The 22,525-nt window shown below is 38.6% G+C and overlaps 1 protein-coding gene and 1 long non-coding RNA gene across 8 annotated transcripts in view; one reads left to right on the top strand and one right to left on the bottom strand.

The window, feature by feature from the left end:
- The window catches only part of LOC138049764 (uncharacterized), a 16,749-nt gene extending 16,294 nt beyond the window's left edge, over positions 1-455 (top strand). The window contains exon 3 of the long non-coding RNA XR_011132439.1: positions 1-455. This exon is cut by the window's left edge and continues 661 nt beyond it. This is a non-coding gene — a long non-coding RNA (uncharacterized lncRNA).
- Positions 1-16,734, bottom strand: part of LOC138049757 (potassium voltage-gated channel subfamily H member 8-like) — a 30,208-nt gene extending 13,474 nt beyond the window's left edge. Inside the window, exons 1-6 of one of the 7 annotated variants that reach the window (XM_068896168.1) lie at positions 15,198-16,734; positions 13,436-13,624; positions 12,972-13,140; positions 12,515-12,748; positions 1,212-1,343; positions 662-807 (exon numbers count right to left, since the gene is read on the bottom strand). In XM_068896168.1, the coding sequence (XP_068752269.1) occupies positions 662-807; positions 1,212-1,343; positions 12,515-12,748; positions 12,972-13,050 (591 nt within the window). In that variant the 5' untranslated portion in view covers positions 13,051-13,140; positions 13,436-13,624; positions 15,198-16,734. Of the gene's footprint in view, positions 1-661; positions 808-1,211; positions 1,344-12,514; positions 12,749-12,971; positions 13,141-13,203; positions 13,395-13,435 lie in introns of those variants that run through there. The other 6 variants (XM_068896167.1, XM_068896169.1, XM_068896170.1 and 3 more) reach the window with 6 other exon arrangements.
- Between the last annotated feature and the right edge of the window lie 5,791 nt (positions 16,735-22,525).

Here is a 22,525-nt window from a genome sequence, read left to right as displayed (position 1 = left end):
ACCCCCAATTTTCTTTTTGCATTTCAATGACACTTGTCAAGATCTACATTTCCTGCATAATCATAAACCGGGGGCAAAAATACCTTTGAATTAGTAGGCACCGTCCTTAATTAAGGGACAATTCGTGTTGAATGCCAAAAGTGGGCATTCATCTAACTTGGTGCCTCCCCAATAGGTGAAGCAATTTGCACTCTACTTCATTATCTCGAGACCAAAGGTCTTAATAGTATGCGCCTAATTCCAAAATGGCCGCTGATTTATGCGCATACAAATTGGCCCTTGTTGCCTCGTTCAAGAGAAAATATTCTTTTGATTTTTAGCTTAAAAACAAGGCAAGAAGGGCTAATTTGAATACCAACAAAAGAATATCAAGATGGTAGCCATTTTGGAATAAGGTGTATTATTACAAAGTTTTACTGAATCAACGAGTCCATGTGATTGATGAAGAAACCCGGCAATTAAAAAAATTAAGGACCCCCCCCCCCCCCTTCCAAATCGTGTGAGCGATTGAAATTTCCGGTCTTGTATGGTAATTTCAATCTAGATTGGACCGCATAATTGAAATGGAGATGGTTTCCTTTGAAACTAAACTTGAAACTACTGGCTTAGTCATAACAGGAGTAAAAAGACGTTATGAGAAAAACGAGAAATGCCCACTCACTCTCGATCTCTTGACTGGTCTTCTTGTGTTTGTCTTACTTGTTGGACTCGTAGTTTGCATGTATTGCCTCGATAAGTGAAGTAAAACATCTCTGCTGAATTTTCTGGAGCGGGATCTGGTTAGCGTTTTATTTCCACCCACCACGCCTGAAAGTAACAATAAGCAAGAAATACTATTCTACTTCGAATTCTAGCTCAGTATTACATATTATACAAATACCCTCTGAAATTAATTGACTTTTGAAATTTTGTCAATTTAAGAAACAACAAACGTTTTGGGATTTTCTCCAAAAGTGTGCGAATATTCTTTTTTTTTCGCTGGACAGCCCTTGATTGCAGACTGCTAAAGTTACCCTTTTTTCGTATCCTTTTCTCTTGGCTTTACCGTTTTAGCTCATCAAGAAGCAAGCATTGCCTCATTGGCTTTCTTTGGTTTGGTGATACTGAGATTTACCGGTTGACATTAAGATGGGCACGTGCGCATTTCCTGACCCTGCTATCACATGCCTCCGCTTGAGAAGTGCAAGTGACGCGGGATTAAACTTGCATACCTATTTCCTGCTCAGTACCGGCACCACTTATTTTTCGCTTGGTGATATCTTTGTGTGAAGCAAGAAACAGCACAACATTTCCTTTCTCGTTCTTGATTGGTACGATGTCCAAGAGACACCAAAAGGGAGATCCTGAAATAAAATTAACACAAGTACTTTAAAGATATTGCGCTACCCAAATTATGCGATGCACCGGCATCGCACAGGTCCTGGGTTCGAATCCCGTTGAATAAGCCGGTCACTATCCGTCAGTTTCAATCTCTGAAAGAGTTCAGTATTTGCCCTCGTAACTGTGAATATACGCACTCTAAGCACATTTATTGAAAAAGGTGTGAAGGTACTCTGGATAGTGAACAACTGGTGCCTGAATTTGTCAGGTGTCTCTAAGGACGGTGCCTACTAATTCAAAGGTATTTTTGCCCCGGTTTATGATTATGCGGGAAATGTAGATCTCAACAAGTGTTATTGAAATCGAAAAAGAAAATTGGGGGTTACCACGCATTTTTCAAAGATAATCCATGAACAATATTTGTAAAAAGCTTTAAAATACAAAGCCATGTATGGCGTTCTTTCTCAAATTAAAACTTAATTATCTCTGAAAAATGCATGGTTATCCCCAGTTTTCTTTTTGGATACCAAGAGTACTTACCGAGATCTACTTTCTCTGCATAGTTTCAAACCGCGCAAAAATCTCCCTCTATTAGTAAGCATAACCGATAGAAAACTCGAGTATCGATCTCGAGATGCGCAGAACGTATGCGCAATAACAATAATAGGCACCGTCCTTAAGAGACAAATTACTTTAATTGTCCAGATAAAGTGTGAGGATCAGTCCCCTCTTTCGACAGTTGAGATTGTAGGTTGGAGGGTTTGCGTCTTGAAAAAATTTCCCATTCATTTACTCACGTTCCTGTTACTCTGTAGGCTGGTAAACTCGTTATAGAGTGTTTTCACTCACGTGATCAGTAACCTTGTTTTTCCACTGAAACAAAAGAAAACGTTTGCATGATAATAGAACTCAATTCCCGGGGGATTAGTTGGGGACACCAACATGGCCGCCGTTCCTTTGTTCAGGGACACCAACATGGCCGCTGTGACGTCACGTGAAAACACTCTATACACTGAAGGTAACGCCACTACCATGCAACTTGAAAAGAACGCTCAATCTGGTGTCAAAACGTGATTGTGTTAAAAGAAATACTGAAAAGAAAATAATGCCATACAGAGAAGACGCAGGACTAGTGTTAAGTCGACACAGTGCACAGTTCAGTTCCCTTTCATTCGATTCTCTTGAGAAAGCATAAAAAATGAAACAATTAAAGTAATTACTTTGGTCAATCACCGCAGACGCAGACAATTAAATTGAGCCAGTCATATCTCAAAAGAATACAATCACCGGCGCTATAAAGCGCGCGAAAACGAGTTCAAGTCACGCGTCACACTTCATTTTCTGGCTTTATACTAGTGCTACACCTTTTAGGTGTCGGTTGGAAACCTAAGCCGAGAAGTTTCTTCTTTTGCAATGAAAATTTACAGATTCACGCTGTGCTGAAGTTCACTTCAATAATGTCTTGTCGGCCATGTTATATTAATCATTGTGTTGTTTGAAATTTGCAAATTGCCACTTTTTCATTTGCTTGAAAACTAAAACTTTGTTGCACCTGTTCAACAACTCTACCTTCACACAATACAAATAAACAGACAGTTAAATTCATCACCCCCAACGGTTATTTAGTAATGTGTGATTAGTTTAGTCTTTCGAATCCATGCAGGGAAACCAAAACTGTCTCCGTATCAAAGGGAGCCATTGTTCTAAGAAGGCGCCAGCCATTTTATGTTTGGCTGAAAATTTATAGTGTAGCTTCGACTCGTCAACAAGTATTGTGTTTTGTTTTTCCTTCGCGCAAAGGATCAACACCCTGCTGAGTTTTCGCTCTATTTTAAATTCTAAAAGACCACTAACATGAAATAATTGCCAATAATAAGCACGAGATGTAGCCTCTATTCGCCTTTCAACAACTGAAACGAGGTCCATCCTGTAGTCAGAAAGCTGTTACTTAAAATCAGTTAACATCGTCCTGTTCATCACCGAAATTCGAATATTTTTGTCGACCTCATGTAGTTTTGCAAGATTGGATCCTTTTGCGCAACAATTAACCTTAAACGCCCGTTGAAAGCGATATTTATGTTTGATTTAGGTCGGATAATCACAAACAAGTACTTTTATAAATTCTAGTAATTCCTGCGAAGGAAAAATGGCGAGTTTCGTCTGGAATTATGGTTGAAAAAAGGTTGATTGTGATCACATTCGGTTAACGAAAAACGTATATTTGTAATTTGCACTTCATAAATCAAGAATGTCAAAATAATGTTTCAGCTGGTGCCATAACTCTAAGCTTGTTAAGGGAACTTAAATAAACAGTCTTTTCCAGCCAACCTTTGGACTTAAATTCCAATCAACCGAACTCAGCGGACTTTTAACGGAAGTTGGGTGCCCTGTAGAGTGCGGATTACAGCCGTAGAAATAGAGGCTTTTACATGTTCCCAGAGTTTATCAATTTATAACATAGTATTCTGACGGTTTTATCTAACATGTTTAGGCTGTTTTAGTGTATTTACATCAATATTGTTTATTTGCTTAGTTCAGTATTTCTTGGTGATCTTGGCTTGGATAAATTGCATTAATTAAAATAGGAACAGATCTGGAAAATATTATCCATTCTCTATTTTCCTAACGTAAAATCATACAGTATTCTTTGTCTTGGACGTGATCATTTGAAGATCGATAAAACGATTCTTCAGCAGAGTACCATGCCATGCGAGAAATTTTGGCTTTGACGTCAGCGTAGGTGAGCGACTGTCCACACTAAATTAATACCTTTCGATTTATATGCTTTTTGTGTAAAATGGATTCTAGTCGTAAGCTGCTTTGTTTGACTGTGAAATTGCAGTCGAGTAAGCGAATTACTACGCTTTAGCTTGACTTTTTAATTAGTAATTTTTGCTGTTGTTCTAAACTGAAGAGAGAGGGAGTAAAGATGTTCTAAACTGAAGAGAGAGGGAGTAAAGATTGTCAGTCAAACGGAAAATGTTGTGAAAGAGATTGCCGCATTAATTTCAGTTTGATTAAAATTGTTGGTTATTGTTTGCATAGCTTTTTTTTTTTTACTGCTGTCAGCTCAGAGGTGTTTGATCACTGTAGACTGTATACACTACTGACGATTAATTTTGTACTTTATGCAGAAGCAAAATTATTCCCATATACACTATATTATTTTCTGTGTTTAGAAACGGGGGCTCCGCTTTTGACGCTGAAAAGCCCCTGTGGGAAAGTGGTCAATAAAGCGTGTATGTATGTAGCCATAGTAACAACCGCGGTTGCAGCCTGGGACTGAATACAAGGCCTTTCGTGAAGCTTTGTGGAATCAAATGTTGATGATGTGTTGAAAATGTTTGCCCACCCCAGCAGTTAGCATCCTTTACCATTCAACAAAGTCGAGAGGATGTTGAAGCTGTTTGCTTGGGCCTTAAACTTTCGTTATTTTCAGTTTCAATGTCCCCTTGGAATCCAGCGGGATATAGAGATATTAAGGGGCTGTTTACATGGAGGTAGGAAGATCCTAGCACTAGGAAGATCCTAGAAGGCGAAACAACTTTTCGTTTGGTTTACATGCAGAAATTTCTGTCTTGGTGGAAGTAGAGAATGAAAAAAGCAAGATGGCGGGCGAGAACAACAAACATGTAATTTGGGTCCTTCTACTCTCCTTACTAGCTTTAATAACTTCCTTTTCATCTTCCTCCTGGCAATCTCTCAACTCATTCGAATGTATTTGACTCGCAGCGTTTTCGACATTGCATGCTGTCGATCGATTACTTTCCACTGTGTCTCTCGTTTGGGTGGTGTATCTTTGAAACAAAACTGGTCCTGAATATTGTCGGCAGTCATCAGAATCATTAGAATCGTCCTGTGGCAACGCCAGACGAAATTGTCGACCTTTGGTAGCTGAATACCGTGAACACCCGGCCGCCGCCATGTTTGTTTTTTGTCCATAGTATCAGAAACTTCCGAGCGAGGGGAATTTACATGGTGCTAGGATATTCCTAGCGCTAGGATCTTCCTAGGGCCAAGTACGACCTCTTGCATGTAAACTGAATACAGAAAACATATGGTGCTAGGATGATCCGCCTTCTAGGATCTTCCTAGTGCTAGGATCTTCCTACCTCCATGTAAACAGCCCCTAAAATATGAAAAGGTTTGCTCTGAACGCGTGCTTATTCTGATAGGCCGGCAAGGTGTAGACCGGTGTACCAAAACGGGTAGCATTTAATTATGTGACTTCAAGACTTCTTTTTTCTTTGCTATCACTCTTGAATCATTGAAAGTTTATCTCTTGAAAATTTATTAACGTTCTTCTTTCGGATGCTCTCTTTCTTTTCCTGTTAAAAGAATCGGGAAGAAAAATTATGGAATTTTTAAACGTCAAGCATGCATATATATATATCAAAACTCTCATCTTTTATGTAAAAATCTGTTTCGGTGCAATTAGATCGATTTGACTGATGTGTCTACTTGAGCTCGTCGCATGTTTTATGATAATTAAGCCGGGCTTGTAATTTGTCTTGTACGTGATCGTTTTAAGCATCGATAAAACGATGCTTCAGTGGTTCCCATTTTCATTGTTATGAATAGGGAACTTGGAAATGTTTTAAGAGAACATAAGCCGACTTGCTTCTAATGGGTAGAGTAACGGCTTAAGATAAAAGAGTCTTGTAATTCTTGATAAGATCGCCAAAGGTTTTTTCCGTTTTGGCATATAACGTCAGTACTTTGTTACAATGGAGAAGGGAGAGGTCGCTCATTTAAAAACTGGGTCGCTAATTCTAGTCGCGCCTGTAAGATCCTTAGTGATTGTTTTCAAATAACCCTTTACACGAGGTTGAAGACTTGACTGAAATCTCCATGGCTTTTTGATGAAAAACGAAGTATACGTGTTCACTAGAAATTAAATTGGGTGTGCGCAAAAAAAAAATGTGGGCAGATATATTTAAATTTTAAACCATCTTAAAGGAAAAAGTATGATGACACTATTGCCAAAGTGAGCCAGGGTGAAAATTTATTCCTCAACGCTCAATTTTGCCAAAGATTAATATCATTCAGTAATCAATATATGACTTATGTAGGGAGCTAGTTGATCATTATGGTATTGACGTGTCCGCTGATATATTGCATTTCCTCCGAAGTGCTGTATAATGGAATATAACTTGCTGTTAATAAGGATATTGTTTATTAAAATGACAATGAAATGGGAAACAGAAAGAAAAGTGCGCACTCCTATACATTTACGGGGAAATGTATTTCATGTTGGTCATCAAAAGTCAAATTTGTACTCACTTTATCTCTGAAAAGTGGTTTCGAAATATTTTGGGTAAAAAGCTTTTAGAAGTAGGCTTGCTGTATTTATAATGTCCATAAAACAGAAAACTAAAAAGTCATCGACTACGAGGGGAAATGAAGAAAATTTAGATTTTACGGCGAAGAAAGCTGGCTGTTTGAAATAAAAATACATCGCGTGATCACATTTACGTAACTTGACGTGTCTTTAACATTTAGGTCGAATGACACTAACAGCGGTGAAGATCGACATTTCATTTTAAAGCCAGATACCTTAGGCTCATGTCGTCTTCTTCTATTTGTATCATGATTATTATTCTCTTAAGATGGAAATCTTGAACACACTCTTTTAAGTGCGAACATGCTTTTGAAATAATAGGAGATATTGCCTCCGTTTAGACCGTTTGTTTTTGGGGTTTATGCTTCAAAACGGAAGGAGGAACTTAAGTCAGTTCTCTACGAGGGAAGGAAGGTGATCCAGATTGCTAAAAGAATCAAGACTGAACAAGTCTTGCATGTCTCCTTTTGAGAAGAATTCTTTGGAATTTTTGATTCAAGTCTTTCTGTTGTCAAGAAGAAACGTTGGGTCTTTGAATTCAGTAACTTTTTGGAAGGTACATTCATAATCCTCCAAACCAGAGTGGCGTAAAATTTTGTTGGGTTGTCTCAACGGTTTTTGGGACTCTTTAATGGCTGAGTACGCGAGTTTGGCACAAAGTGAATGTACGAAATTGAGGCACGATGATGTTGCCAGTATGATCCACTAGGAGCTTTGTCAGAAGTGGGAATTTGAGAGTGGGGTTAAATGGTACGATCACAAACGCGAGAGGGTACTCCACATGGGGTTTTTCAGTGCAGCGGGTGAGGTCTTGAAGAACAATGAGCCAGACATAACCGTTGCGGATAAAGTGAGGAAAATAGCAAATTTGACTGATCCATTACGTCCATTCGACATTCATGAAAACAAAGAAGACGAGAAAGTATGAAATTACAATCCTTTCAAGTACGATATAGCACTCAACAGTGTTGTGGAAACTGTTGGTAGGCGCCATTTCTTAACTGGGACACAAAAGTTTAGATCACTGAAATTGGAGTAGAATGTCCTACAGCATTGTTACACAAAGCGCCTGTGATATACCTAACTTGCCACTGGTTTGTAAGACTTAACTATTAGATTGTAATGTGAAGTGCTATTGTAGTTTTCTACCCATATAAACCATTGAACCGTTTGAACAACCGAGACCAGATTTATAACATCTTTTCTGAGAACAATAAGGATAATTGTGGTGGTGTTTGTGATGACGACGAGAAGATGATGATGAAGATTATAATGCCGAAAATAGCAATTTCCCTCATATTCTTATTTCTTTTTTTCGTTTTTCTGGGCGTGATAAACTGTCCCACTACACTAGAAATCCTTTCACGATACCTGAAGGTGGTCGATGACAGATTTGGACCTTTCTTTTCAAATTTTCAAAGATCAAGGTTTGTATTTATTTATAAATATAAACTTCAGTAAGTTTCATTTACGAAGGATTTCATCCATTAAATTTTCAGACAAGATGTTATTTGGTCTTTAGTTCCTCCTCCCCCACGCCCTCGCTCTGCTTTTCTCCTTCTCGCCTTCAATGATAAGAAACATCTCAGCCAAAGTGAATTACTTCTTCAAAAACGTAAACAAACATCCAACTCGTATGCAAAACAGGTAAGCGCAGTTGAGACCAAAAACCTGTTTGATGGCCTATACTATTGCAAGGAGTGATTAGTTTCATAAACTAATTTCCGAATCTCATAACAGTCTCTGCACTCAGGACTCATCGCGACGCTTATCTTTTGTTTTACAGCGAAAAGCTTATCAACAGGATAAAAGCCAACCGAAAAAGTAACTGATTTGTGGTTTGGTTAAAAAAAAAACAGGTTTTATTTTATTGTTTAATTTTTAGCTCAGATTCAAATATTACAAAATTGTGCGCGACATATATAAGTTCTTGCCTCTTGGCTTATTTGCACAAGTTAAAAACAGGGGAAATTTTGCAGTTTGGATCTAAGTGCGTAAAGCTAAGAGCATGTTTCTTTTTGTTGGAAATTTTTTTATGGTCTTAAAAGGAATGCAAAACGAGGAAAAAAATTTGAAGTAGAAATAGGAAGTCTTATCGTGAAAATGTGTGACAGCAATTAGTTTCTTTTAATTGCCTCCCCGCAGGGCTGAAATGAGAATCAGTGAAATCTTGAGTTCTTATCTGAAAAGAAATCTCTTTTCAACGCTAGGCTGAAAATTACAGAATCTTGAAAAAACAAAATTATTAATGGTCCTTCTACGTCTCGCACATAGCGAAATTACAGTTTAAAATCCTCTTACAAAAAGGGACAATCTTCGCTGTACATATGTAGCGCACGTAAATTTAATTTACCATGCTTGCCTGTTTTTAGTATTAGAGTGTATTTAGCTTCGTTCCGGAACTGTAAAGAAAAAAAACTCTTGCACAATAAAATTCTCAAAAGTACACTTTTTTAATTGTAAAGTTTTCTTGGCTGGTTATGAATGTTCGCAAATCTTCTTACACTAATAACCGCATTCTCTGGTTCATTATTTATCACCTTTGACAGCGAGATTTTAAGTGCATCCCATAAAATTAAAGCGGCTTACAACACAAAACGATAAAACGTATTCATCAGTCGAAATAATGGAGCATTTCCATTTTGATCCTTTGCGTACTCAGGCTTTGATCCATCCGCTTGGAATCTAAAAGCTTTACAAACTTGAAGTTCAAGATTCACTCTTAAAGATGCTTTAAAACTCGTCAAAAATTCCAAAATCCACAAAACCACACTTGCCAGTAATAAAATCCAATAGCTGACATTTTGACAGTTTCACCATGCTTCCATAAACCTTGCTGAATTAGAAAAAATACATATATAAATACCCAAATTTATTCGATTAAATGAGCTGCAGAAAGGAGTTACGGTTCCAAAAGCATTTTCCTTGTATTCATTTACGACTGATTGTCTTTTGTCACTTGAAAGGCTCGTAATACTCTTTTCATGTATTCATATTAATCGCAATGTAGATCGTGAACTTCAAGAGAGGAGGAGAAAATACCTTAGATAATTTAAATCATAATTTACCTGTAGAACTTTAGGAAACCTTGATGACGAGGATGGTTTTATTTTCTTAAGTTGGCAGCTCCATTTAGATTTATTGTCAAGTCTAATGAGTCGGTCGCCCTTTTTGAAAAAGCGAAGCTTATTTTGAGCGTATTTAATATCGCTTGTAATGACTCGTAGAGCCAATACTATTCCGCTGTTTGTAAAGTGAGGTGCTTTGAAAGCAAAGAGTTTTGTGTACAACATTGTCGAGGTTTTTTTTCGTTTTTTTTCGTCGATGTCCGAAATAATTGAGACATCGATCAGATTGACCCTACGATTTGGTTATTAATATGTTCATGAATCTCCCATAGCAATGACTGAACTTATTGGTAGTTGTAGCGAAGGAAGATTTTTGGCAACAGCGCAGACATAAACGGTATAAATATACAAAGAGTATTCTCCTAATTTTCAGTTGAATGTCTCTATTGCGTAATTATGAGGATTTCGTGCTTTCTGATATCATTAGCCAAATTGGAATATGCAAAAAAGCAAAATTAAACAAATTGGTTTCCGCGAAGTCTTTTGAAAACAATGGTGAAATACCCATTCAAAAACACGCGGTATTTTGAAAACTTTTCTCAAAATTTGGTATATCAGTAAATTTTCCATGCCTTCTTTGTTCAATGATTATGATTTATGAAAAAAAATAAACTCGTATACCTATTAGAAAGCTTCTTTATTTGCATATCTATACAGCGGGGCATTACTAAACTGCGAAACAGCAAAATGAAACACCAAAACATTGAAACAAGACTTAAATTTGTATCCAGATTGCGCATCGAGACACCCACGACTGGACACTGAGCCTACCCTTTTTGCAGATGCCACAAAATTTTCAACAGGACCAACATCTGCTGAATTTGTTTCCTTGTGAGTTTCGGTGTTCGAAAAAAAAAAGTAGAAAAAAAATTAGCAGTTTCGTGGTTTAGTAATGCCTCTGTACAGCGGATGGAGTTTTTCTTGCGTCGTCGAATGAGATTCCTCATTCATTGACTCCAAGAATGTTTGCCGAGCTTATATATTAGCCCCCGCAAAATAAATATTTTTTCCTTGCTTGGTTGAGGAGTTAATAGAATTCCTGATCTAGTAGAAACAGTTGAGACGGAAAACCGATTTCCGATATTATTCATCGATTTGTAACATAAAGTACTCCGTTGAAGAGGCAAAGCAACCTTAATCTTCTTCGTGTGATTTTGATATTGACTGAGGACTTTGAAAACTAAACAGAACGTCAATTTCGAACTTGTTTTGATGTCAGTAGCATTTGTACTCTTGCTTTTCTTCTAGGGTTGGCTGATTTTAAATTAAACCACGTTCTAACGTATGTGATACATTTTTTACGCGCATTTATCTTTGTGCATTCGATTAAAGAAAGCTGGAATTTTTGGTCCTTCTTAACGTTTAATAAAGTATTTTCGCGACCTCTTTCCGTCGTTTAGTCACTGGGCGACCTTCGTTGGTCATTTAACGATTTTAATGGCTTGAAGTTCAAATTTGAAAGCAGCAACGCTCAAGGCATTAAAGTTTGGTTCTTTCATCAGCTTGCCAACTTGAAGTCAAATAGTTGCAACTTGTTGTCCATACATTAATACCTGCCGCGCTCAGAGCAAAATACGCTGTATCAACGGAACGAAAAAAAAATTCCCTGTGTGATAATGGTCAATGTTTGTTGGTTTCTATTATCAGCAGAACAAAAGGGAATATGCCCTGCAACCGGTTAATGTTCGTTCTTTAAATCCAGTGATTTGTTAGCGGTTCCTAACTGATCGGAAAGTAGAGCTATAAATTACCTGAAGGAAGTTCTCAGTCCGTTATTCTACATAATCACGTCACCAAGATAGTCCTTGTTTAAGAGGCGTTTGTACCTTTTTCGTTCCATTGCCGTCAAAGCTTATTTTTCGTCGGTTGACCTGAACGGCCGTCGTTACAGGTCGGTGCATTCGGCGACAGTATGTGAACCAAACACAATGTAAAGTCAGCAACAAACACAGTTTACCATACGTTTATCTGACTTAAATTCGATGCTTTCAACCGATGATGATTAACAATTCTGTAATGCACGTAATTTTGATTTCTTCCTTCAGAAGTATTGTTCCTTTATCCATTTGTTAACGATCACAGCAGTGGAGCTGAACTCCGTTCGAATATCTTTGATAGCCATATTTAATTTTCAGTCAAGGAAGGTTACGCTTGATGATATCATGCCAATTTATTTTCATGCTTCATTTATTCCTCCATTTTTTAGACCGTCTGATATTGACAAAGAAATTGACTCAAGTCTTTCAAAAATATCGATGTTGTCAGTTTTTTCCTAAAGATTTATTTTTCAATTCAGCGATCGAAGCTGCCGAGATAAATTTTCGATTACGAGAATTTTGTAATAATTTCTTATGTAAATCTTTCCTGGGTTGTTTTGTATTGTTTGGTAGAATTGTGTAGCCCCATAATGCTCAATTTTAATTGAAACTTACGATAAAAAAATCTGGAATAACGATATGCTGTTGTTGCGATTGTTTTTTTTAGAATCCTAGTAAGGCCGGTCTGACTTACTCTTACTGGTGAAGGACTGTATCAGAAAATTAGCTGATTTCTCGCATAGCCTCCGCCGCATCTGTACACCAAAGACACGTCGGTTTTCTCTCGAGCAAATCGGCTTTTTGGCTTCAAATAAGCAAACGTCAAAGATCTTTCTTATTTTTTGACGGGGCGAAACATCTTTTAACCACCGTTGATAAAAACAAGGGAATTTTGTCTCTTTACTCACCATTCTTTCTGTAGAACATAATCTCCTTCTTAAGTTCGATTTGGATCTTGAGTGCATTTTCTATGCTGATTATGTCTTCTTTGTTTGTTTCGAGTCCGTACAAGAAACTACAACCACAACTGCGTCGCATAAGTTCACTTCGAGTGAATCCAGTGAGCTCGCAAAATCCATCGCTGCAATATACTATGGGATAATTGTTCTTTTCCTGAGCGCTACCAAGGACGAAGTTGCTGTCTGGATAGATAGAATCATGCAGGAAATGCTGAGTATTATTGCTAACAATCAACTAGGCAATAAGCACTGGTTAAAAGCTTGGCGCGCGGTGATGGATTAATGTGTTTCGAGGCAGTCGTTGAAATCAATTGTGATCTCCCAAAACCGCTCCTTGGTTGAATGGAATTGGAACGCAGTACTAAAAACATTGCGAATTTACTGTTTAGGGCTTTCATTTACTTACTTTCTCGGTCGAACTTCTGAAAGATCGTTTCTAAAAAGGTGTTCTGCGGGGCAAAACCGCGTCCACGGCGAATTGGCATTCTTTATTCTGTCGCCCTTCAAGGCCAAGTCCTGAGGCAGATATACGTAGAAAATACGAAAAACGCTGACTAGATCTGACTGTGTAATTCCTGTGGAGGCGACATATTGAGAATGGATTTAAGAAACATTATATTTATGAGCCATGTAAATACCCTTCAGTAGGCGGGAGGCAAAAATGGGCATATAAATAAACAGCGGTCATTTCGGAGGCTTGCAAACTGTAGTCCTTTCCAAATTGGCGCCAATCAGGGGCAAGCTTTCGAAGCTGTCAGTGGACCGCTTACTCAGCTCACAGTGTTACAAGAAAAATACAGCGCCTGAGCGAAATGAAATCAATCTCGCTGCTAATTGCTACTGGACGCCAATCAAACGCAAGTAACTTACTGACGCTGTCACCGTTGAGCTCTGGTTGGATAGAACACCTGCTTGCCGCACGCGCTTTTCGCGTGTTCTACCACTTAACTTTGTTGCTCAGTCCCCTCTGGAGCAGAAGTAACGTCGAGACAGAGTTCGAACGAGTCTTTTTTCTTTATATAGCTGGAAGTGGCGTTCGAGACTGCAAAGACGACAACCCTGTGGATGTGAATTAATTCCCATGAGATGAACACCGGATTTTACAATCACGCATTAATGATTTTTCAGTAGCCACACTAAAACGTAGCGCTATATATGCTCTTGAAAACAACGACTTAAGCTGGTTACGAGTTTGTTTTCTTCAAATTTTCCCTTTCACTACATTAAATCTTATTTTCGTTTCTGTGCTTTTGTGTTTTCGAAGAAACAACCGCAAACTAATATTCGCCATACAGTTTAATATTACAATCCATAATGTGGGGTTTTCAATATTAAGGACAAGAACCTCGTTTTTTAATGTCAGTCATGACAAGAGAATTAAACCTGCTCTTTTCGTCTTTAAGAGAAAACCTTTTTCATATTTTAGAAAAAAAAATCATCCTCATTTCTATTCAAATGATTCAATATTTAGCTTGCCATAAAAGTTTTCGGCTGGGGGATTTGTCTCTCGGCAACGAGCCTCGTTTCGCCGGTTTGCATTGTAGCATTATTTCATCTAATAGTCGGGTAACAGTTTTGTTGTGAGTGGAAATGATTATTAAATGCTGTTCTTTTCTCGTGATAAAATGAACTTAGATTTAGTTGGCCTCAAGGTTTTACCTACTGAAATAGGATTTCATATATCGTACGCTGGAATCTTGCACGGAATGACCGTGAGAAATGTTTCTTAGTTCCATTGGTTCTATTATGGATGTGGCTTCCTCAACTTTATTTTCTCGTTATAAGTGTTAATATGCTCAAAATTTAGACGAACACCATGGTTTCTAATATTCTGGTTTGCGTGCCCTCTGATATGGCCACTTTCCTCTCCTGTATACTTTGATCAAAACCCTCGCGGGAAAAAAAAAAGATCTTCGCATTGTCGTCGAAGATTAAAATCATTTTTATTGCATTCGGCTTATTCCTTTTGCACCGACCACACAGACCTCAGACATATTACTGAGCAGTTTCAACACGTTCTTCGTGGAGGAAGTCTTACTACGTCTACATGAGCTAGTATAAAAATGCAATGTTGAGCTATGGATTATCTTTCGTCTTGAAAACTGGCAAACGATTTCTTTGCGTTTACAGTCATATTTTTCCTTCACTCCAGGCAGGTAGGCAGTAACTACCCGAAACTTCGATTGCTCTGACGTGTCCTTGATGAAACTTGTCTTTTCTCGTCCGGTCACTCATGCTTGCAAGTGAGTCGCTCTAAAAACAGACTGCCAGAACTGTTTCTATTATTTTAATGTCTCAAAGTATGATCTGGTCAACAACTTACTTGGTAATTTGCCTCTTCACTTCATTCCAAACTTAAACTCGTTCCAGATAACCATATCTAACAACGTGACTGAAATCCGTTAATTAATCTTTGCTATCGATTCGAATTCCCTGACAAATTTTCTTCTTTCTTATATCGATTTTAATTCTGTCGATTAGAGGGACTGTTTTAAATCCTAGTTAAGCAATAATCGCTGGGTTATTCAGCTTGATGTCACCGTTTCAAATCCAAGTTAGGGCTTGAGAGAAAAAGGGAATTAAGACACAAAGACGTTAATCCTCCAGTAGTATCAGGAGCTTACAAGCTTACAAACGAGGATAAAGTCCCCGGTGTTGTGGCTGTCCTTTGTGTAGGTATAGAAGCTCCGCATCAGCTGAATACCTGCCAAAACTTTAACCTGCTCAAACAAATAACTAACAAAGAAACAACTTCACATGTTTGAGATTCTTTTTAGCATTTTCAAACCTAGCATTATATAAAATAATCCGCCATCATACCTTATGACCTTTTATCTGGAGCTGGTTGCTGGTGTGTTTAGTTTGTTCATCTAAAATGGTTGAAAAAGTCTTAATAGCAAATCTGTTTTAGTAATTTATTGTAAATCGTGCCTTTAAAGATTCCGTTTTCATTAAAGAATTGTGAACGATCGAGGCTCCGTTAATTAAATCCACTTGTGAGATGCACCCATTTATGCTTTCTTCACGACAAAATGTTGAAAGGAAGATAGATGAGAGGTACGAAGCTTCCACCTTTCCAAACAATTGAAATATGTCTTCGAGTTTCCATGCGTCCTTTCAATTTTCATTTTCGCATTTTGAACTTTGCCATAGGTTAACTGTTTCGGGAGATTGTGTTCGTTTTTGCGGCGTTTGTTTGACATTTGTTTTAACCGTTGCGCTATTTTCAGTCTGATTACCATCAGGGAGACTTGCCTTGTCTAAATACGTTTACTGTGGAACAGATACGTCAGATACCGCGCGTGAAAAAAAATAATTAATTTATCGGGAGGAACATTTATTTGTGAAGTCATAATTATTTCTGGAAACCTCTTTGGCTTGCCCAGAGAAAAAAGTATTTGGCGAATCCTAGTTTTTCCTTTAGATAATGACATGGAAACTCATTCATTCAACCTTGCAAAACACAGTACGTTAACATACAAAATGTCCGGCTACCCATGAAAACGCTGCCTCTCTGTTCCCAGTCGTACCGCTAGACAAATATAAAAGCCAAAAATTGACCTTAAAACGACATTGAAATAAAAGCTATATTCAAACTACTATTTGGGTGGAAACTTCTGTATATAATTTTTTTTCAAATTAAAGGCGGACCGATTTTGGTACGTGTATAGAATATTAAACTTCAAGAAACCCTCTTGTCAGCCTTGTCCGTCTTAGTTGAGTCACATTTTGCATGCATGTAAATATGGGGGACAGTTTGACGACATCTCCATTGTGTTGTTTAAGATGCTATCAAAACCACGCCGAATTAGGAAATTATGTATCCTTGAACTCGTTGTATATGAATCTATTTAATTTCGCATTGAACTACACAATTACCCTAAGACTGGTGAGGTCGCACTAAATTGTTGTGAATGTTATGGCAGAATTCCCCTTTGGAGAGAACCTTGTTTCTTTTCATAAAAGATTAAATCGATCAATCCATTCTCGGCATAACCCTTTAAGAAGGATATGAATACAAGTTTGACTTTCTTGAATACTTCGTGGGTATCCATACAGTCACACTCCATATTCGTGGAGCTTTCATTTTTACATCGTCAGCTGTTTAACATCGGTAACATATGGCGATGGTTTTGAGGCCAACTAGACGCATATCTGCGTGAACACGGGCTTTCCTGAAATACAAATACAAAAATAAAATAAATACAAATATAAAAATAATACAGTAGAGAAACTATGTGGTTTGAGCGTATTAGACACCATATTCGTGCTTACTTTCAACAATGCCATTTTCGTTCAATGCCGCCTGTGCATATTGGCTTAAACTTCGTGCATGCGCTATCAATTATGTATCAGCCAATGCACAACCATGCCACGCACGACATCGCGGCAAAATGAATGCGCATGCTCGACCCACGCGGGAATCCTTTCCACGCTTGAGGGACTGGTACCAAGCAAATTTGCCATGGAAACAACGACGCGGCAAAATGGCGGCAATTTAAATTCCCAGCGCTTGTTTTCATTTTGCGATGATAAGGTCAAGACTACGAGGATAAGGTTTTCTTTTTGAAGAGAGCTCTCTGAAAGACTAATCGGCCGTGTGTCTTTTCAAACAAAAGAAATTTAGTTGCTAACAATGTGAATCTTTAGCTTGCATTCGAGGGCTCGAGCAAAGCATAAAGTTCGTAATGGTGTTAGTCGCAATGGTCTCTGTGTTGGTAAACTTCTTGTGTGGGGGGGGGGGGGGGCTGTGCTTTGAGAGGGAAACGCTTGGTAAACATTTTGGCAAGGGCAGAAAGATAATTCTTAGTGCGAAGATGTCTTGTGTTGCTTCTGTTGGATGAGGGAATTGTGTGCTTGTTCATTGGAATCATTTGAAAGCGAGAAATAAGTTCTGTTTTTTCCCACTTCCCACTCATTCGGCAAGGATAAGTCACTTGCCTGCCCTCCATTCTCACATTTTACAACTCTAGTTACTTTTGCAAGAGCGAGGCAATAAAATAAAGAATATAAGTCTTAATTTTAAGAAATAATCGCAAAAATGGTTTGAAACGAAGTATAAATTTGACTTCGATGCTACTTGATGTTTCCCTTTTACTTGGCGTTTGGTAGTGGTCCATCGTCGGGAATATTTTTTCAGCATTTTCCAGCAGCTGTTACACCACATTTTTTTTCCTGGCTGGTAAGTGGAATTTATTTTCCAACTTCGGCCATCACCTTGTAGAGCCTTGCTGGGATGAGGGTGTGGAGACGTAAGAATCATGATCATGAAACAAACAAAAAATTCACCTGCATGCATGAAACCTGCGTGTGATTGGAAAATACTCATTGAACTTTTGCATGCATCACGCCAGAAAGAATCTAGCCTAAATTTTGCACTACGTGTAAAGATACCGAAAGAGAAATGTAATCATACATCGAGCAAGATTAGAGGCATTCTGCTTCATACTCTAAGATTTTATTCTGCTCAACTGATTTAGTTTCACTACCCAATGATAGACCCACAATGGACTCAAAGATAACAGCCTGACTCTGTCTGGTTCATCTTCATCAACCACAACAACTAATGTATTGGTATGTGTTACCACAAAACACAATATACAGTACCTCAAATAAGTCTCTAATTATACAGTACATACAAATAAAAAACGAAATTATATTTGCTTGGTGCTTTTTCCATCAAACATTGAACAAGGAGGGTGTGGCAAGTAAATAATTACAATAATTATTACATTGATAGCCCTGTACCATCCAAAGGAGATGAGTATCTTTTAGGGGAGTAGGGAAGGCGTAGTGATTATAGCACTTGCCACCCACCATTGTTGCCCGGGTTTGATTCTGGACACATGTGGGTTAAGTTTGTTGTTGGGTCTTTTGCTCTGCTCCTAGAGGTTTTCTGTGGGTTTTCCACGTTACTCAAAACCAACATTTCTAAATTCCAATTTGATCGGATGCAGTACCTCGCTTCCTGGGGAAATATCAAAGTCACTATTATCCTTATTAGAAAGTTCTGCTAGACCCATTCCCCTAATCTGTTTGAAATTCTACAACATTCAATAACTCGAGTGGATGGACGTGCCATCAGCAAGAACAACACTGCGTTACAAGTACAGCGAATAGTTGGACTCCTTCACATCTTGAGCTACTTTCGGTAATAAATGGTTTTAGAGTTGATCTTGTATCTCAAAAGTTACAGTGATGTACAATCATATTAAGTGAACAATCATCTTGTATTAATCATTGACATACTCACATCTGTGACGTTCGATTTACAGTAATACTGTTGTCATCATGCCGGATCTCACGCAAGAAAAAAATGAGAGATGAAGAACAACACTGGCTTTTTCTCATCACAAAACCAATAAAATATTCAACGCTGAATTCCTCATCACAATCTCCGAAAACAACCTGGAATGTTGCTTGCCAGGCTTGGTTTGACCAGATCAGCACACACAGCAGGAGGAGTTTTAGGCTTTCAGCACTGGAATCAGAATATATGACATGTTTAAGAAACAACAGGCAACTGATCAAATAAAACAATAATATTATTGACATTTGCTCGTTTTCAAGAAAACATGTCACTTAAGATACTTGCGAAAACATGGAAATCTTTGCCCAATTTTGTAGAGATCCATTTCTTGAAGTACTAAACAATTTAAGTGACTCCTTTAATGAGAGGTATTTGTTTAACAATGCAAATAAAAACAGTTTCTCACATGTTAAAAGTAATGACAGTCAAAATGACAGCGAGCCAGATATCAACACTTTCCATAAGATTCCGTCAGGTCAGATGACTGGGACAATCATCAACAGAGATATCAATTAAAATTAATCATACTACAACCTTAGTGTGTCCTGCAAAGCAAGACAGAGCTGGAAAAGAGAGAGCATCACCATCTACCAGACAAACCATTGCTCCTGCTGTGGACATCCAGGTCACAGAAAAATCCATGGCTCCCGTATCACATGTCAGAGGTTAAAAGTTCTGTTGTGGCAAACCCTCAACGTTTTTAGAGGAATTGCCCTAAAGTGAAAAACAATAAACGAACCTTGTTGTTAGTTTAAAATTCCAAAACCTATTTTACAGACAAATGTAAAGAAGCATCTGAAAGGAAGATGAAAGATCATGAAACTGAAAAGGTCGGCTTTTTCGAGAAAAATAAGAAATTTCCTTTACAGGGAGGCACGCGCGAGGGACTGGTACCAATCAATTTGCCATGGAAACAACGACCCGGAAAAATGGCGGCAATTTAAATTCCCAGCGCTTGTTTTCATTTTGCGAAATGTGAAAAGGCATCTGAAAGGAAGATCGAAGATCATGAAACTGAAGAGGTCGGCTTTTTCGAGGAAAAAAAAGAAATTTCCTTTACAGCGAGGCGAATAGGTGCAAGCCAATACCCAGGAAAGAATGCTTTGCCTGGTTCAAAGCTGGAAAGCGGTGCCAACACACAAGGAACCAGAGCAAATGGCGGTGAATGTGTACTGACTTTGGCGACTATGTAGAAAGGCACAAGAGAGCTTGTTTCGATTTCTAACAGGGTGTGATACTAGGCTGGCAGACATAAGGCGGCGCTTGAAATAAAATTTGTTCAGTTTTTGTTGAGTCATTCCTGCCTTGGCCACGTAACCCACGCCTCTCTATAAAAATATCATTGAGATGTCGCAATTATAGCGAACAGAGAAGACGTAAGTGTTGTAGACAAAGTCTTCGAGACCGCGTTTGTGCGTAAAATAGTCTGGCGTTAGATAGAGTAAAATTTATTAACTTTCACTCTCAGGGTCGATGACTTAAATAGCTTTTCCTTCTACCTCAACGAACGATAACCATGTTTTGTTTCCACTGTAAGTCTACCGTTGCTGAAGGTTCCAATTACTGCTCCAGCTGTGGACAAGGTAAGTTTTCCCTTGCCATTTTGAATTTCACCTTAAAAGGAAATACAGTATCAAAATGGCTAGGGAAAACTTTCCTAGGGCGTTTGTACGGAGCACATTAAGTGCCATTAAAATACTCTTTTAATTTCAAAAGTCCTCCGAAGTTTTGCCTGCGCTTTGACTTTTTTCAGCATCCTCACTTTTTCCCCGACTTTTTTCCCAACTTTTTTCCTGATTTTTTTCGCGACTTTTTTATCGACTTTTTTCGGAAGGCCGCTGACCCCCTAACTACCTAGGTGTCTTCAAAACAAAGACCCTAAAACTCGAAAACGAAGAACGTAACCCAAAACCCTCAATTTGGCTAACCCTTGCCCTAACCTAGGCCTAAAGTTGGGTTTTAGGCCTAGGGTTAGCCAAATTGAGGGTTTTGGGTTACTTTCTTCGTTTTCGAGTCTAGGGTCTTCGGGATCTTTGTTTTCAAGACACCAAGGTCGGTAGGGGTCAGCGGCCTTCCGAAAAAAGTCGGGAAAAAACATAGAACGCAGGGAAAACTTCGGAGGAGATTTGAAATTGATTGAGTAATTTTATGGCCCTTAATGGGCTTCGTACGTTACAGGTGTAAATGGGTTAAATTCAGCCAAAAACAACGTATCCATTAATGGTGCGGAATTCGCAGTGATTTGTAATTTGCTGTGAGTGATTTCAATTTGCTGTGAGTAATTTGTATTTGCTGTGAATGATTTGAATTTCCAGTGAGTGATTTGTAATTTGCTGTGAGTGATTTGTAATTTGCTGTGAGTGTAGTGTTTAGCTTAAGAGACATTTTGGTGATTACTACATGATGTATTGCGAGTGAAGAAGCATAGCGTGTTTGAGAATTAAAGTGTGTTGTACTTAACACTGACGAATCTGTTTATATCTCGGCCATCACTACATTTGGCGACGAGGACGGTGATACGTGGAGTACTTAAGTGGTTACGGATTAAATTTTGCGCGGCTATTTCGTCTAAACAATCGGAATGTCAGCGCCTGGAGAGCAAGCGAGTGGCTCGACCACATCAACGACTCCCATCGATCCTGGCGGAGCGACCGTGAAACAAGTGTTAGATATCCAAGGCCTACCTCACTTCGACCCAAAGGGAGAGCCAAATTCACTTTCTGTTCGATGGAAACGATGGAAACGTGCCTTAAACCTTTATGTGACCTCGAAAGGAGTAACCAATGAAGGTCAGAAAATAGCATTGCTGTTACATTCGGGAGGTATGGAATTACAAGAGATTTACTACACTTTAGTACCTGAGGATAACGAAACTACATTTAACGATTGTCTAGCAGCTCTGGATAACTATTTCAGGCCAAAAGTCAACGTCCCATTTGAGCGACACGTATTTCACCAGATGCAACAGACAGAGGGAGAAACTATCGATCAGTTTGTTTGCCGACTACATCAGAAAGCCATATCTTGTGATTTTGCTAATGTGGATGAAGCCATCCGAGACCAGATCATTGAAAAATGCAAAGATTCAAGACTTCGTCGAAAATTTCTCGAGAAAGCGAGTGATGCAACCTTGACTGTGCTACAAGAAACTGCACGCGTCCACGAGGCGGTCAACACTCAAATGCAGTCCATGGGAGGTCTTGAGCGAGTTCACAGAATCAGTCAAAAAGATCATCAAAGGAAAGAAAAGGAGAGGGCAGCAAAGAAATTTGGAAAAGAAAAGAAGGTTTTGAAAGAAAGGAAATGCACCCGTTGCGGCAGAACTGGTCATTCGGAACGAGACAGGAGTTGTCCAGCTCTCGGAAAAGCCTGTAACAAGTGTGGTCTCCTTAGTCATTTCGCAGCCTGTTGCCGATCTAAAGTGGAAAAGAAACGTCCAAGTGAAAAACAGCGTTCAGATGGTGCTAATCAAATTTCAGAGGAGCCAGAAGAAGAATATTATGCTTTTGTTGTGAAATGTGGTGGTGACTTGAGTGGAGTTGCTGATTTGTGCATTGGGGGTGTGCAGCTTAAGAATGTCCTCATTGACTCAGGAGCGATATGCAATATTGTGGATCGTGACACGTGGGAAAGTTTAAAACAAGAAGGTG

The sequence above is a fragment of the Montipora capricornis genome, chromosome 5 (genome assembly GCF_036669925.1).
Source record: "Montipora capricornis isolate CH-2021 chromosome 5, ASM3666992v2, whole genome shotgun sequence".
NCBI lineage: Eukaryota > Metazoa > Cnidaria > Anthozoa > Scleractinia > Acroporidae > Montipora > Montipora capricornis.
This window is presented reverse-complemented; position numbering and strand designations above follow the sequence as displayed.